The 17,009-nt window shown below is 38.6% G+C and overlaps 2 protein-coding genes across 2 annotated transcripts; both read right to left on the reverse strand.

The window, feature by feature from the left end:
* Positions 1–1,191: 1,191 nt before the first annotated feature.
* LOC135609146 (ethylene-responsive transcription factor ERF038-like) lies at positions 1,192–1,974 on the reverse strand. Its single transcript, XM_065102239.1, has one exon. It carries the CDS (start codon positions 1,928–1,930, stop codon positions 1,244–1,246), a length of 687 nt encoding a protein of 228 aa, XP_064958311.1. The 5' UTR covers positions 1,931–1,974; the 3' UTR covers positions 1,192–1,243.
* Positions 1,975–11,003: 9,029 nt separating this feature from the next.
* On the reverse strand, positions 11,004–12,782 carry LOC135610455 (homeobox-leucine zipper protein HAT4-like). The gene is made up of 4 exons (XM_065104978.1): positions 12,329–12,782; positions 11,899–12,239; positions 11,709–11,788; positions 11,004–11,614 (listed from the first exon to the last, which is right to left on the reverse strand). Exons 1-4 carry the CDS (start codon positions 12,510–12,512, stop codon positions 11,284–11,286), a joined length of 936 nt encoding a protein of 311 aa, XP_064961050.1. The 5' UTR covers positions 12,513–12,782; the 3' UTR covers positions 11,004–11,283.
* Between the last annotated feature and the right edge of the window lie 4,227 nt (positions 12,783–17,009).

The raw sequence follows: 17,009 nt of genomic DNA on the forward strand, positions 1-17,009 counted from the left end.
ACATACTTTAAGGCAATAGTCTAAGACACAAATGCAAGAGAGCTGTCGTCACTGCATGGCCTGCATGCCTCCATGCATTAACGTGGACTTTGCACTGGCAGAGAGAGAGAGAGAGAGAGAGAGAGAGGTCTTGTTGCATAACGAGACACTTCCCTCGCCATTGAAGGACGCAGGCCGTTCACAACTGAGAGCTCTACTGGCATCCTTCTCCTGTGGTGGTTTCCCTTCTCTGAGGCAAGCATAAAAAGGCTCACATCAATGCTTCTTCTTGTTAGATTCACCGAGCTGTACCCACTTGTCTGCATGATGACCTAATTCATGATGCAACAGTGATTCACCTTTTCTTGATAGTTCTTTCCGACCTCTCTCTCTCTCTCTCTCTCTCTCTCTCTCGATGGAGCAAGAGGAGGACCAAAAGTTCCCTCCACTTGCATGCAGCCCTAGCTTGTCCTTTTGCTACTGTGCTGAATGCCAACAGAATCATGAATCTTTCATCTCAGATTTGTTGTAATGCTGCAGATTTTGTCGTCACGCCACAAGAAAGCGTGCTTAATGAGTGCTTTTCGAAGCAAATAGTATAGCATTTCCTAATTAAGATATATATATATTTTTTATTTATTTATTTATTTTTCACATAGCTTATAAAAAAATATTATATTATAATATAGTATTTTTCTAACATTGCTGGAAGTACTTCAGATATTAAATAAAAACAATGATGATATTAGGAAATTCAAAAAATGATTATACTTTCAACAAAAATTTCAGAAAATAGTTTTTTTTTTTTAGAATTCACCCTAATAAATAAAAAAATAGAGAAGAAGTCACAGACCTAACACTAGAGAAATGTATTTTGCTTAATGAACCCAATTTAAAGACAGCATTATCACCAGAGAGCATATATTATTCTTTCGTTAATTAAAGGTTGGCTTTGCAATTAAATAAAGGGATCATACTGCGGATATTTCTCGATGAAGGAAAGGATCGGTCCTACTGCTGTCACCATGTGATTGTAATGCCTCAAAGTTTCAGCAAACATTGCAAGGCAGCAACACAGTCCTGCTTGAATTCCATTTCCTATTGGCATACATCACACTGTTATTACACCCTCATTGATCATCTAAACATTCATGGATATAATGAGCACAATTTGCTATGCGATGCATACTGAATGATCGTTGTACACGCCCTTCCAACTCTATGCATTGCTGATTAGCATTACCAACGTAGAGGAGGAGATCATCTAACAGTATCCCCACAAGAATGGCTCCTCGACTCTGAACTCGACACCGTCATCCGCAGTCGAAGGCGCCCATGACGAGGAGTAGCAGAAGCCTTCTCTTAGATCGAGCAGGAGATCGGGTAGATCGAAGAGAGCGCCGTGGTCGTCGCTCGGCGGCGTCGTAGGCGCAGGAGAGTGGGACAATGGCAGCTCCGTCTGGGTTGGGCATGGGCTTGGGGTGTGATCGTCGAATGCGGTGGCGGCAGCCAGCGACGCCGCAGCCTGGATGTCCTTGGGTTTTGCAGTGGCCGGCCGAGGCAGCCTGGAAGCCAACTCAGGGAAGTTGAGGTACGCAGATTGCCCCTTGATCGCCAGCGCCGCTACGTCGTGCGCTCGGGCGGCCATCTCGGCGGTCGGGAACGTCCCCAGCCAGATCCTCGACTTCTTCTTCGGTTCCCGGATCTCCGACACCCATCTACCCCAACTACGCATTCGAACGCCGCGGTAGGAAGCATGTTGCTTGCCATCATTGCCTGTCTTCTCGGTCTCCTCGCCACCAGCTTTCCTAGCTTTTCTCTTGGAGACACCCGTGGCTGCATCGGTGGAGGGAGAAGAGCAGCAGCAAGAGGCGGGTGAGGTTTTGGTGTGAGAAGGGGATGAGGAAGAGTAGTTATTAGCTTCGCAGTCTTGGGTGAGCGGCTCTTTCATTATGGGCAGTAGTAGCAAGTGATGCTGTGTTGTAGCACAACCTGAAATGGTGATGGGCTTTTTATGCGCCATGGAAGCTGCGATGGGATCAGAGAGATACACGACAATAGGAAACATGCAAAACGTGAGTTCTATCACTCAACGATTGATTTCCTTATAAGCCACACGAAGACTAACATGAGTGCCATTTAACACACGATCTGCTCTCTTACCATCCACAGGTAGAAGGGCAGTGAGGCGGCGGCCATGGCAACCACAATGCTTTGGTGGCCAATGTAAGCTGCTAATTACCATCCATCATTGTGATGGAACGGGTGTCATGGAGACCGTGAAATCAATGTGCTCCAAAACAGTGATCGGAGGCAGACAGGCGAGGAAATTTGTCATGGTCTAGTGGTTGGCAGTCCTCTTTCCATGGAAGAGATGTGGGCTCAGAATAATTCTTTAGGTGTAAGGTTACTTTCTTTTTTTTATTCAGAGATAAGGAAACACATCAAGACGAACAGTGATTCCTATATTATGTATATTTGTTTTCTGCTTCTTACTTTAAGATTAAAGAAAACATAATGAGGAAAGACAGACGATTATTGTCTGTATAATTGTTTGCAAAGAATATTAGTTGTGCATTGTTTTGCATGCCTTTTCTAACCCAATACCACGCCAGCATAAGTTGTTACTTACACGTTGGTCGACCGAGTATAAATTATACGAAGGCTAGTCTTGGTGATTTGTGCTCAAAATTTAAATTTTATTTGTTTGATAGGATAACTGATTTATTAATGGTAATTTAAAAAATTTCAAAGTTTTTAATTTTTTTTTCCTGCAAGGCATTATTATTATTATTTATTCTCGTAGAGTATCTTTTATTTTTTTATTTATTCTCGTAGATTACCCTATAAATATAAAAATCATAATCATACTATTATGTGAAAATTTTTAATATCAAATAACGATATATCATATTTACGATATGTATCTTTCGCTAGCTCTATTCAGAAAACCTTTATTTGATCTACAAGTGATGAATTAATGACTAATGAGAGATGAGAGAAGTTACATAATCTCTCGATAAATAATTCACGTGGCTGAGGGAAAATAAGAGAAGATATATAATCTCTCAGTAACATCACATATCCTTATTTAATCCTTAGGAGGTCCTGCATTTTTATAAGTGAGGGCAAAAGATTGAAAATAATTAATTATGAGAGTCCCTCCCATCAAGATCATCTCCTAAAGAATTTTACTATAATTGGACTTTCTTTCTATTAGCTAATAACTATAATCAAAATTCAATCATATTAATAATATATCTTACCTAATTAGATAGAGTTATAATCTAACATTCTCTCACATGACCCATTAATTGGTAAGATATAAAATAATTTTAAAATAAAAAATAAATAAAATAAAAGTTTATTTGAAAATGATTTTACTTAATTGGATTATCAAATTTTAAAAAATTATTTTACACGTATGCATGAATTTTATAAAATAAGCCAATAAGTCAAATAAATATAATATCACATTAAGTATAACTGCTAATACGAGTCATAGCAATTGTATGTCATCAATGTCATACTTTTTTTATATACTACAATACTATTAGCACTTCCTAATATAGTAAAAAATGACCCATATAATTTGTCTTATCAATATAAATCCTATTAGCATATTCAACCATAATACATACATATAAGATATCAGAAATAAATAACTTTAAGTACATAAACAAGAATGTTAATTATAATATCTACTCAAATATGCATTAACATATCTTTTATTAGTGAATGGATAAGTAATCAATACAGTGAAACTTAAGTTCTTAATTAATATTAATTATTTTTGGACTCATTTATCTAACCGTTAAGTACTTTAAACCATAATACATATAACTCGTAAAGTATTTGCTATTCTCAGATAAGAAAACTGTTGTGATATATCACAAAGTATCTTCAACAACTTGACAATTGAGTTTGAACATACTAAGTCCTAAAATAAAATTTTATTATTATAAAGCTTGATTAGTGACCTCGAAGCATATCATAAAATTAACTTTTATTATTGATAATGTAATAATATATTATTTTATATTCTTCCATGTAAATTATCTTTTGACTAATACAAATATAAAACATAAAATGGAATTTCTATTATCGAGGTAATTTACGGAATTAACATATGAAAGTACCATAATTTTAAGATGATTTATTTATTATTACTCTTTATAATAAATTTTGTGAGAAAGCTCATATTTGTTATTACTCTTTAGCAGGAGAAAGCTCTTTATAATCTAGGACTTTGATTATCAACTCAATTGATGAGTTTATTAGACTAATAAATTTTTTAGATAAGTGACATATAAAATACTTTGATCACGAACTTGGACCATCGAAGGGCCAACTATCGAGTAAAAGAGTTGGGCATTACGTCGAGAAATTATCATGTCGAAAACTGGATGTCGTGCTATAAGTTCGGGCATCATGTTGGAAGGATCGGATATTGCACTGGAAGATTGGATGTTGAACTTTGATACCAGACTTATAGGTTTGTAGGTTCCAGATTTAGCACAATCGATTATAGGGAATGATAGCCAATCTTATGATGACAATTGAGTATTAATAGATGATCATCTACTCTCTATAGAGAGGAACGTCTGATGTATTCTTACTCAAACAAATCACTGGTCAAGGTCAATTAGATTATTATGAGTATAAAAAGGTGAGATTCGAATTGACAGAGAAAGAGTTCTCTAGGAGAATCCGATTAAAGTGAGACTCGGATAGATTTCGTATGAGCCTGATAGCATCATACCCAGTATACAATCTATGAGATATTAGATGGATAAAAGACTATAGATACATAGTAACTGAGGGCATATATGTCCAATGAATTAGATCCCTTGTACTGTTTGGGGACTATGAAGTAGTGACCTAGTATATCTATAGTTGATGAGTTGAGTGAATCATCACGAGATGATAATTCACTAAATCGGAAGGAGTTATGACAAGTGCAACTCATAATCAAATCAATATTGGGCCTAGAGGATTACACATATATGGTAGATGACATGACGAATAAATAATTGGATATGTGACATCTAATAAGTTCTTGTTTTATTGGATCTGTTGGGTGAGACCCAATAAGAGTTTAAAGTGGATAATTAGATAGAGATCCAATTTTCATTAAGTTATGGATAATTGGATGGAAATCTAATATCCAATATGTTAGGTAATTGGATGGAGATCCAGTACCCAATATGATAGGATCCATTAGGGTTAGCAGCATGAGCTCTTTATAAAAAGGGATATGAGACTAAAAGGGTTATAAGGCTAGACCCCTTAGCCGCCACCTCCCTAACTTCCCCACTGCTTTTCCTTGCTCTCTCTCTAGTGCAAGAGGGCAGCAAGAAGTACCCCTGGTGCGTTTGTGGTGATGCACGAAATCTAGAAAATAATACATCGTGAGAGAAGGTACATCGCTGCTTCATTCATCATATGGATCACCGTTAGAGAGAAGAATGCGAGATCTCCTTCACCCATGGATTGAGATCTACAAATCAAGGATATACGAGTTCCCTTAGGTGAGATTGTTTCACGTCATATATATTTTTTGATTTAATGAGTTTTTTGCTCTCGATTGTTGCACGTAATTTGATATAAAAATGGTTTTGAGAAACTAATTTCTGTTTTATTTTTTCGCTGTGCATGTGATGATCTCCCAGGTTTTCCAACAAGTAGTAGTCTATCAATTAAACATAAAGAACCTTACATCACCCACAAGCAAGTGATAGAATGAACTAGATGGAAAAACAAATCAATAATACAAATGGATCGTTCAAATATCATAAATCAATACCAAATAACACTTTTTTCACAAAGTGAAGGGTGCTAATAAGTATATCTAAATATAAAATAGATTTGAAATACTTTGATAATTTAAAGTATTTTATTTTAAAACATGGCTCTAATACCGATTATAAGCATAAAAATTATGTTTATATTATTATACGAAAAAAATTAATATCAAAAAATAAAATCAAATAATGATACATCATATTTATGATACGTACCTTATGGTTCTATTCAGAGAGCCTTTATCTGATATATAGATATACTATCATTAGAGCTAAAAGATACAACGATGTTGATCTACAAGGAGAACTAGACTCACATTTTCCTCTCTTCCTATCCTTCACCGGACCACTTTGAATGATGGGGACATAAGAGAAGATCTTTAATCTCTCAATAACATTACATATCTACGTATCCATATTTAGTTTCTAGAATGTCTTGTCTCTTTATAGACAAGAGTAGAGGGTCTAAGATAAGTAATTAGGAAAGTCCCTCCCATCGAGGTCATCTTCTAAGAAATCATATCATAATCAAACTTTTGTTCTATTAGTTAATAATCATAATTAAAATATAATCATATTTATAATATATTTTACCTAATTAGATAGGACCATATAATCAAACATATCTTTGTACGATTGATTATCGCCACCTCCTCCTCCACATAGGCATTGTCGGTTATTGCGCTCTCATAAATCACAAGAAATGCTGACCAACATTATTTAAAAAATAGCATGGCTAAAATCACAAAAAATATCAATTATAATTTGCTTTATAATACTAAAAAAATTAAAACTCCACTTTCAAGATATCCTAACAAAACTAGTCAATAGGTTGATATAAATACTAGATAACTTAAAGTTAGCAAAGGACTTTAACAGATATCATGTATCCCTAACAACATTTGGTAATCGAGTGCCAAAATGGTATCATTGTATCATTATAAATGAGAAACATCTCATTGTAGCATCTTTGCAAGAATGAGATAGTTGTATTTAGAAAATCCAAGGGAAATTTGCTCGGTCTCAAAAAGTGCTATTATAATTTTTCATATTCTTTATTTATATATATATATATATATTCGTGTATGAGATAAAGATCGAAAGATGACTAAAAGAATAGTCATGCAATCATAAGAATTGAAAGAGTAGGTTATATTTGGGTTTGCCACAATCTAACGATTAAATTAATGTTATGATGTATTTTAGCTGACCAATTAACCTCAAACTCATTAGGTTCAATATTAAAACATTTCATAATTAAGATGAGGTATCACAAGTTATTTATCAAAATCTATAATTAAAATATTATAAGCTAATGTTATAATCTTCTTATTGGACAAGAAAACCTATTAGATCAGCCATCAATAAAGTAATACAATCAATAATATGAAAATTGACTTAAATAATTTATAAGCTCAAGAAATTCAATAATCAGATAGATAGTTTTGTTTTTGTCTTCTTTTCTAGGAATTATATGGGGCTTGAGAGTTTTTGTGTTTTTGGAACTTTATATAGAATTTTATAAATTGCTAGCTCATATTGGATAGATATAGATAAAATTTTGATGAAATAATTAACTTTTTGAACTTAACCAATTTCAAATTCTCATAGTTGAAGATGAGATGGATTCATGTAGCCTCTGAGCTTAGCAAAGGAGTATTTATGAATTAAAACCTTGTTTCTAATGGCATTTGTCATCCATTGCTTGGTCAAAGTAGAGAAGAAGACTTTGATCTAAGTATACCAAGACAGCTAATCTCATCTGCATCTAAATCAAGGAAGCGCCAAGAAGTCAATGATCTCATAGTAAGTTTAATTCTATGATCGCATAATGTCTATTTGATTCAATACATTCAATATATTATCAACTATTTCCACACTAAAAAATAAGAGACCCAGCAAAGCATACAAGAACGTGTTCTGATTTCTATTCTTTTCCCAACCTTTATCTTTATGTTCATGTTACTGAAAGAAACTTCCATTAATATTCTGAAGATTCCAAATATTGTCACTATGCTAACAATTGTGCATCATCAGAACTCCAAAGAAAAGGTAATCATAGAGATAAAACTAAGGAATCCAATTTTAAAGAAAGTCAACACTGTACAAAATGAATGAATGAATGAATTGATGAAAGATCATGTAGCTGACCTCAAATCATAGATTCATTGGAAGGTGGTGGTTGGGAGGAAAGTCCAGATAACAAGCTGATATAATACAAACAAAGTGTAATCTTCTTGTGCTTGATATATATAGAATAATTCACACATAGGATGAAGAATACAATCACAAATGATTTAAAATGAAGCAACATGAGTTAAAGCCTTGAACATGGAACCAAGCTTGCGGACATCAAGCAACCGGCAAAGAGTTCCTGAGAAATGTTGGGACTGGAGTTGGGCATCTGTGTCATCCCCTTCACCCTCGTCCTTGCGCCGTGCCGGCGGCTGGTCCATCTGGTTGCAAAGCTTCAGTGGTTGCATGAGAGCATGGTGAGCTTAGGATCCACATCTGCTGCCACATGGGGGAGCCACCTCATGAGGTTCAACTCCATGACTCTGATGCTGTAGGGTTTGCAGTGCCTCGGCATATCTGAAGAGCTCAGATATCAAGATGTCATGTATGCAAGGTAGGAGAAATCCTCCTCCTCCTCAAGCTTGTGCTACTCATTTCTTTTTGTGTAGTACTCATTAGCAGGAGTGATGTAGCTGACCATTTCATGGAAAAGGATGTATTATGGCCATTCAAAGAAAGCTTGGCTGATCAGCTATTGCTTTCTCAGTCTGGATAGAGTGAAAATTTTCCTACTTGACTGTGTAATGGTTCAGAATGAAAATTATGATGGAGATCAACTATTTGCAGCAAAGCTGATACATGCTGTCGGTAGAAAGACAATATCAGAAACATCATAGAATTGAGTTGGGTAATTTGAGGTTCTTTTCCTTGTCTTCACAATTCTATACTGAGATATCAGACCAGTATAATCCAATAAGCCTTGAACCAACTAATACTGCAGAAACAATGGTCCTTGTAATAATTGTATTGGATTAACCATTCTCTACATCAAATCAATCATGACAGCAGCTACCGGAGAACATGTGGTTAATGATTTCTGAGCAAGGAGGAATGTGAGTAAAGTCGCTTATCAACAATTTGTTGGCTTATCAATTAGCCATGGTGTGCAGTTTTTCTTCTTTGAAGAACATAGAGAGATGTCTTTCTAGACCAATGGCAAGCATGGAAGTAACTCTAGCTCACTAAATTATAAAGAAACAGATCTTTGTATAAATTGGTAAAAGCAACTGTTGAGATTTGTGAATTATGGAAGAAACTTGTGATTATATGAGATTTTTTTTTCCTTGAACGAAAGGATGGTGTTGTATCGGTTTTCTACACTCGAATATATATCATTATTTTGAGTTAAACTCAAATATATATCACTTGACTCTCTTGATATTTACTTTTTCTTTTTCGGTCTCTCTTCATGAATATTTCTCTAACAGAATCTCCCAATTCATGTGTGACTCAATTGTCTCTCTCTCTTTTTGGTAGGTGGTGTAGTTACCAAGTTTATATTGGTTATATCAATTTAGCTCTAATATTTAAGCTATTAAATTATAAGCTAGACTCAAATATATATCATCTGACTCTCTTGATATTTAACAATATAAGAAGACTATTCTCTCGATTCTCTTTTTCAATCTCCTCCCACACATGAATATCTTCTAATAAGTTTAAGAAAATACACCTGATATATATGATCCACTCCCAAAAATATTATAATTAGCTTTATGAAATCTAGCAAAAGCAGCTATCTAATTACGTTAAGAGGGAGAGAGGAGTTCCGCAAATTAAAAGAAATTACAAAGATCAACAATAAAATCTATATCTAAAAGTCGATGTAAGATTAATGTGGTTCGATAACTCTTACTTATATCCATAAAAAATTAAATTATTTATCATGTGAGATCAATTACAAGACTTTTGAGTTATCACCACTCAAAGCATTTATATATTATAAGAATTTACACGTTTTTCTCATCCTCTCTAGAAACTCTAGAAAATATCATTTCTAAACATCTTAGAGAGAAACTCAGGAGCACCCAATGTATTTCTTACATTTGCCTTTTTCTCGTCCAAGTTTAGATATATATGTAGAAGAATCAGATCTTAATTTTCAAAAAAAAAAAAATCCTACCTAAGAACTCTTTCTCTTACTCAATAATCTCAAGATACTCGTGGATCTCAACAAATTAGTAACTTATTCGATGCATTAGCTTCTACATCGACATGGATCACAAGATGGGCATCAAAATGACCCAAAAGTGTCATTAATCAACATGAGACAGAACCATAATTCAATAAAAGCAACAAGTCTCCGATCATGATTTATGTTGCTTTCTTTATCATGTGATGGAGCTAAGTAATTAGTTTTGTGCAGTCGATTTCTATTATCTGAAGTATGATGTTTTTACGGTCTGTTTAGTTAGACAAAAATATTACATTAAGACAAAAAAACATTGCATAGAGAATGCAGCATGTAAAAGATTTATTTAGCTGGCAATCACAAAATCTTGACTAACTTTCTATCTCATGACTGAGCTCATCAAGTAAATAGCCATAACAATTTGTTATTGTTCATTTTCAACAATTCTCATTAAAACAACCCATATTTTTTTATATTTGAAAAGAAAAATGATCCATGACACTGTTTGAAATTATTTTTTTCATTATTATACTAACAATAATTACTCTTTTTTTTATTTTTGCTATTATTTATCTTTCTTCTTTTACAGCAGCAGATGGATCAACCAAAGAAGGTGAAGATTAATTGTACTCGGAAGGAACCATGGAGAAGGAAGGGTTTGTATATTCCTCGGATTCATCACCCTATTCACTGCCCACGTGAGCACTGCTCCCTCTTTCTGTAAACATGCAATGTTTCGTGCCGCAGCAAAAGCAAGACAAAAGACCGGACAGAGGGAGATGGAGAGATAATCCATATCAATCATTCCGAGGGAGGCGATCTCCGTCTTCTGCTCCCCGTCTTATGGTGGGCGGACCGCGCACAGTAATGGTGAGGACGACCTGACGCCTTCTGTCCGCCGATAAGGTCACTAGGCGTGACAAAGGAGCCAGCCGAGCGTGGACCATTCAACCTACTCACACTTGCATGCAGTACAGGACTTGGGAGGCAAGATTTTGTGGATTGAACTGATCTAAGATCCAGTAATAGGCTTGAATTTAATTTAAGTTTTGAGTCCAGGAATGCCTGTCAAGAAAAGAAAAGCTGACAGGATTCTCCATTCAATCACCGTCACAGAACAGCACTCATCGTGCGCTGACAACAGCAGCATCTCACGCTATCCACTCATCATCCCCACCCACCATGTCTTGCAGGCAGAAGCCACGGCCACGGTCATGGTCATGGCCATGGTGGTGTCGTTGATGTGGGTCTCGTGCCTGGTAATCTCGAGCGTACGGGTCGATGGGAACTCGGCTAAGAGCGCTGCGGAGGGGCATCGAGGAAAGGCCGAAGCGGGATCGGCGCCCACGGGGCCGGGATCGGCTGGTGGTGGAGGAACTGATGGTGTTCCGGCGTCGGCGCGTTGGTAGACGGCGAGGAGGTGGTGGTGGAGTTGGAGACGCGCTCGCAGGAAGGGCACATGCTGAGAGTGGTTGGGGGAGTCATGTGCATGTAGAACTGCGGCGACAGCTTCAGAGCTCTCAGCTCCTGTACTTCCTTCTGCAGCCTCCGGTTCTCGTCTGTGAGGGTCTCGCAGCATCTTTTCAGGAACTCACAGTCCACCTCTGTTTGCTTCAACTTCGTTCTGAGATTACCCCAAGAAATGAACAGATCAGTATTCTGAGATCACAGCCAAATAAATAGCGAGAAGGAGAATGGCATGGCTTTTGTTTGGATACCTTGCTCTTCGGTTTTGGAACCACACTTCCACTTGCCTTGGCCTCAGGTTGAGCTGTTTGGCCAACGCCAGCTTTTGCTTCTGTCATTACAGGAGAGAAGCAGACCCATTTCAGCAACAATTCTTACCCCGACCCATATATATACACATATATATATCTACCGTCGGAGGAGGAGGCGAAGAGAGCTTACGGGGTTGAGGGTGTTGTGCTCCTTGAAGCTCTCCTCAAGTATGGCCGACTGGTCCTTGGAGAGGCGGAGCTTCTTGCGGGAGCCATCGCCGTCTTCCTCGTCGCTGATCCCGCGCGAGCACGCACGGTCAGGGTCGAGCTCGTCGCCGAGGTGGTGGTCGCGCTCCCCCCGCTTGCCGCTCACGCTCGAGAGCGTGCTGTTCGGGGACGACGTTCCTGCGTCCTCCTCGCTGTCCCTCTCCGTGGCGCCCGCCGGCGCCCGGTTCACGTCGATTCCTCGAAGTCGGGGCAGCGACCTCGCCTCCGCTGCTCCCCCGGACATGTCCACCACCGGTCTCTTCTCTGCTATCAGAACACAACGTAAGAAACCCATCTTTCATGAAGGAACAAGAAGAGACTTCAGATCTGTCACTAAGCACAGGTCTATTTACCCGCGCGAGCAAGGAGATCAGTCCACTGCGTCCTCTGGTGGCAAGGAAAAGGTGGTGAGGGCAAAGGAACAGAAGCAGCGGGCGAAGAGGAAGGAGGCATGAGGTGTAGCTGAGGAGGCAAGTGGTGGTGATGGCTGGAGGAGCTCAAGCTGAGGCTCAAGCCTAAATCATCCTTTCCCATCATCTTGCTATGTCTTCACTATATTCCTGTTTTCACTTTTCTCTCCTTTCCTTTCCTTTCCTTTCCTCTTCGTTGGTTGACAGCAGCTAAAACAGCGTAGCAGAAGAGGAGCTTAGCAATGGTCTCAGGATGCTCAAAGGAGAGATGGGACGGCTATGGTAAAGGATGGGGCAAGGGGAGAGGCCATTAAATAGTTGGCGTCTTGCACCCTCTCCTTCTCCCTCTCCCTCATCGTCTCTCCCTAATCATCGCAATCATGCCTGCTTTTTACTAACCCTACCTCCTTTTCTTCCTTGCGTACATGCTAACCATAGTTAAGCTGGTGTATATCTCTTGTCGTCTTCACGCGGAACCCGTGGCTTTTGCTGGCTTTGACCGCTGACCCTCTCTGTCATTGGCTTCCAGGCTTCAGTATCCTTCTTCTTCCTCTTGCAGTGGCTCCATCGCATGCAGTACAGACATGTTTTACACCTCGTATTCTCCGGTAAGATTACAGTGATATTTAGCATGTAAATAATCCCGGAAGCTAGTCGCGTTTCTCCGTTCGCTGTCACGCAGACTCTCACAAGGCAAGGTGGCAGAAGGTGTGGCACGGTGACAGTCGCGGCTGCAGAGGCCACCATGATTGCCATACATGGTACCGACCCATGTCTATCATTGCCTTCGAGATGGGCTATTATTGCACCTGTTGATGGCGATGCTCGGCAACAGCGAGTCCCCACAGCATTCAATGCATAGCCCTGCATGACTTCCCTCCCTCATCATTATGTCCCTCTCTGCAGTGCACAGCCTTATCACCGCCGACCCCACGCACCATCATCACTCCATCATTAGCCATCATGCAACAGCTTCACCACCCTTGGAATGGAATTAGAGGGTCTTCTTATCTTGATGAGCTCCGTCATGGCCGAGTAGTAAAAAACTGACACCAAATTCTGAGACTTTTCTACTACAGCAGTGCCATTTTATACATTTATGATTAAAAGTAATATTTTTTATGTAATTATTTGAATTAAAAACGAATATTTTAGTTAATCTTGAGGGCTTATAAAATTAATAAAGTAGATAAATTCTCAAAAAAATAATTATTTTTTTATTAGTGTATTTTTTAAAGATATTTTTTATTTATCATAATTTATGAAATATAACTGAAACAGCATCAATCAACACTATAGATCCGTCCATAAGATAAATTAATTTAATATCTATGTATAAAAGCTATATTAATAAATTATAATATTTTTTGCACCTAAGCTTATTCGAAAGTATTATAACCAAAATAAAATAGACTTAAATTTTAATAAAACTCGTTCATCTACACAAATAAGATTTAAAATAATTTGTTATTAAATTAAAAATATTAATCAAATAAAAAATATTAATTATTGTATTTTTTTTAATAGATTTATAGTATGTTTTATACTTTCATTAAAATACTATAAATCTATTAGAAATATTATAACTGAAAAAAATAGACCGATTCGATTTTGTTGTTATGTTTCAGGAATCAAATCTGAAAAATATAAAAAGGATGTATCTCTCAGAAAAAAAAATCTAAAAATAATTTTTTTTAGAAAATTCATGCTTTGTATATTCGTGAAAAAGAATAATACTATTTTTATGTAATCACAAGAGCAAAAGAGAACCATTTTAATTAATATTGAAGGCTGAGAATATTAATAATATTTTTAGGAAATGGAAAACCGTACATACTGCTTTAGAAATCGAACTGTCATATCATCATCCTCACATCCATCGCACGATTTGAGGGCGGTTCGCAAGAATCGCTTTTCGTAGATGGAGACACCCAGTCTCAAATGGTTCAAGGGAATCCCATATAGGTTTAGAAACGTCAGGAACTGAGAAGGGGAGTTGGGGGTGGAATAGAGAAGGGATGGGGACTGCTTGGGGACCGTCACAGTTCACAGTTCAATGATAAGGGGAGGTGGCCCTCTTTAATGGCGGCAACAGCTGCGCTCCTCCAATTATTCCTCCCATTCCCTCTGTCACTCAACCCAATCATTCAGACGAGAGGAGAGAGGCGACAGCAGGGGATGGGGCTTCACGTGGGAGGGACGGGAACCCCTCCCCTCCCCCACCGAGTCACGTGGACCGACACTTCCCTGCCCCGGCACGTGCGGACACGCCCAGGACAACCCCGGCCCCACTTGTCTCTCCCCACCACGACACCCGCGCCCCGGCAATCATTTGCACTCCTTCCCCCCACCCCCCCTCCTCACCGGGGCCCCACCTTTTCTTCCTCTCCGACTCTCTCTCTCTCTCTCTCTCTCTCTCTCTCTCCCCACTGTGGGAAAGTGAGGAAAAAGAAGCTGGGCGTAGAAAGGGCTGCATATTCTCTTTGACATGCTAACAATTATGGAGCGCATCTGAGTTGTAGTGATCATGGCATGTTTGGATACAGTACTCTAGGAATCCATGCCCATATAAATGGTAGACGAGTCCAAGTGATCGAGGAATCCCTTTATCGACACTTCGATTCGATTCCATGGTACCGTTCATGAGGTCGTATATACAATAAAGGTGATGATACATTCAACATTATTGGAGCGATTTGGTTCGTCCTGCTTTTGAGTTTGGACTCAGTGATTCGATCGGTGTATGGCGAGAAAGATATATTCGAGATAGTAAACATCTCACATGATGAAAGCGATGGATTGATTTTGATCGGCATGGCATTCAGATCGAATTATTGGATCACCGATATGCGTTATCTGTGAGACGAGACGCCCAATTTTTTTTCTTTCTTTTTTTAATATTTTATTTTATTTTATTTTAGATAGGACGGAAGAAGAGTGGGACCCGATGCACATCTTGCATCATCTCTCCTCCTCCTCCTTTTGCTTTGAAACCTGTGGATTCAAACCCCGGCATGATGTCGGGGGTGGTGATGATTAATTGTGCCCCCCACGATCGCTCGCTAGCTGTCCCACGTGTCGCTCTCACCCCCTTCTCTCTCTCTCTCTCTCTTCATCAGCTTCCGCCTCATGGAAACAGGGAGAGGAGGACGAGAACACTTCCCAAGACCGCAACGCAACACGGCGACGTCAACAATTACCGCTTGCAAGAAAGGCCGTGCGAGGGGGCCAACTCTTCCCCATGTGCCGGGCACGTGGCTTGACCACCACTTTTACTCATTTGCCCCTGTCTCTTCCGCCTGATCACACCCCGCTTCGCCATGGCACGCTCGTAAATTAGAGATAAAGGGAAGGGTTGTATAGGTCGAGTCGACGCACTTGCGGTTATTTTACTCTCCCGCCCGGCAGCATGTGGCGGGTACGTGGACCGCCAGGCGAACCAGCGCGACGACAGCAAGGCGCACGTACGACCCAACACGTGCACGTGTGGTCAAACCACCTGCCCCGGCCATCCGACACGTGCGGAGGCGGCCTCGGTGTTCCCATGTGCCGCGCGAAGCTTCCCGTGGCTTCGGGTGATAGTAGCATAGCATCCATCGTATCCAACAACGTGATTTACTTAACCCGAATCCGAACCGATCCGAATTCCAATTTGATCCGAACCCGATCCGATTGAATCGGCATAACATGAGGGCAATAGGGTTGGCGAAGTGGGCCTGCTTGTCTCCTCCCGGCTGTGTGAAATGATAAGATAATAGAATTCAAAGATGCATAGTTTGGGGTGTTGGATTCCCTATGATTAGTAGGGGATAGTTAAAGTATGGGAGAATGAAACATCATTGATGCTCCCAACCCATTATTCAAACCCTAAGCCAATCTGTCCCACCACCCCAATTGCCATTAAGGTTTACTCACCGGTGTTGTTCGATCATTTTGGGCAGCCACACGTGGTGCCATTATTTCCAGCCAATTCTTCTTCCTGCTAATAATGTGGCGTTGGATTCTACAAGGAGATTATATTTATCATTTGGATATGTCTAAATTTAGATTGATGCATCACATTTAAAATGATATGTTCTTGATAATTGAGTAGAGAGGTACATGAGGCTCATGTGAACTCGAAGCTAATATCTATCACATGTGCAATAATAGCATATCTATTTATGTATGTACATCTTCATGTATAGCATCTACTGCTTTATTCATGGTGAGAAAATTGATGATGTCTTTTATGACAAGCATCATCATAGTGGTTGAGGATGATGGCAGGCCCTGTCAGACCCAACAGGCCCAGTTAACATGCATACGCCTCTGTTCACTTGCTTTTCAGGGCATTATTCTGCCATTTAAACATATTATTATTATTATTATTATTATTATTATTATTATTATTATTATTATTATTATTAGTATTATTATTATTATTATTATTATTATTATTATTATTATTGATGAGTTTAGTGATATTTTTATAAATGTCATATGTTTCACATATCTACTCAACTAGAAAGAAACAAATACATACAGTTTAATTTTAATTTCTAAAAATTAAAATCAGAATAAGAATCAACGGTTTCAACTCGATTAAATATGAAAAAAAAAGAATTAAACATAAATATGTTAT

This window comes from Musa acuminata, chromosome BXJ2-4 (genome assembly GCF_036884655.1).
Source record: "Musa acuminata AAA Group cultivar baxijiao chromosome BXJ2-4, Cavendish_Baxijiao_AAA, whole genome shotgun sequence".
Lineage (NCBI taxonomy): Eukaryota > Viridiplantae > Streptophyta > Magnoliopsida > Zingiberales > Musaceae > Musa > Musa acuminata.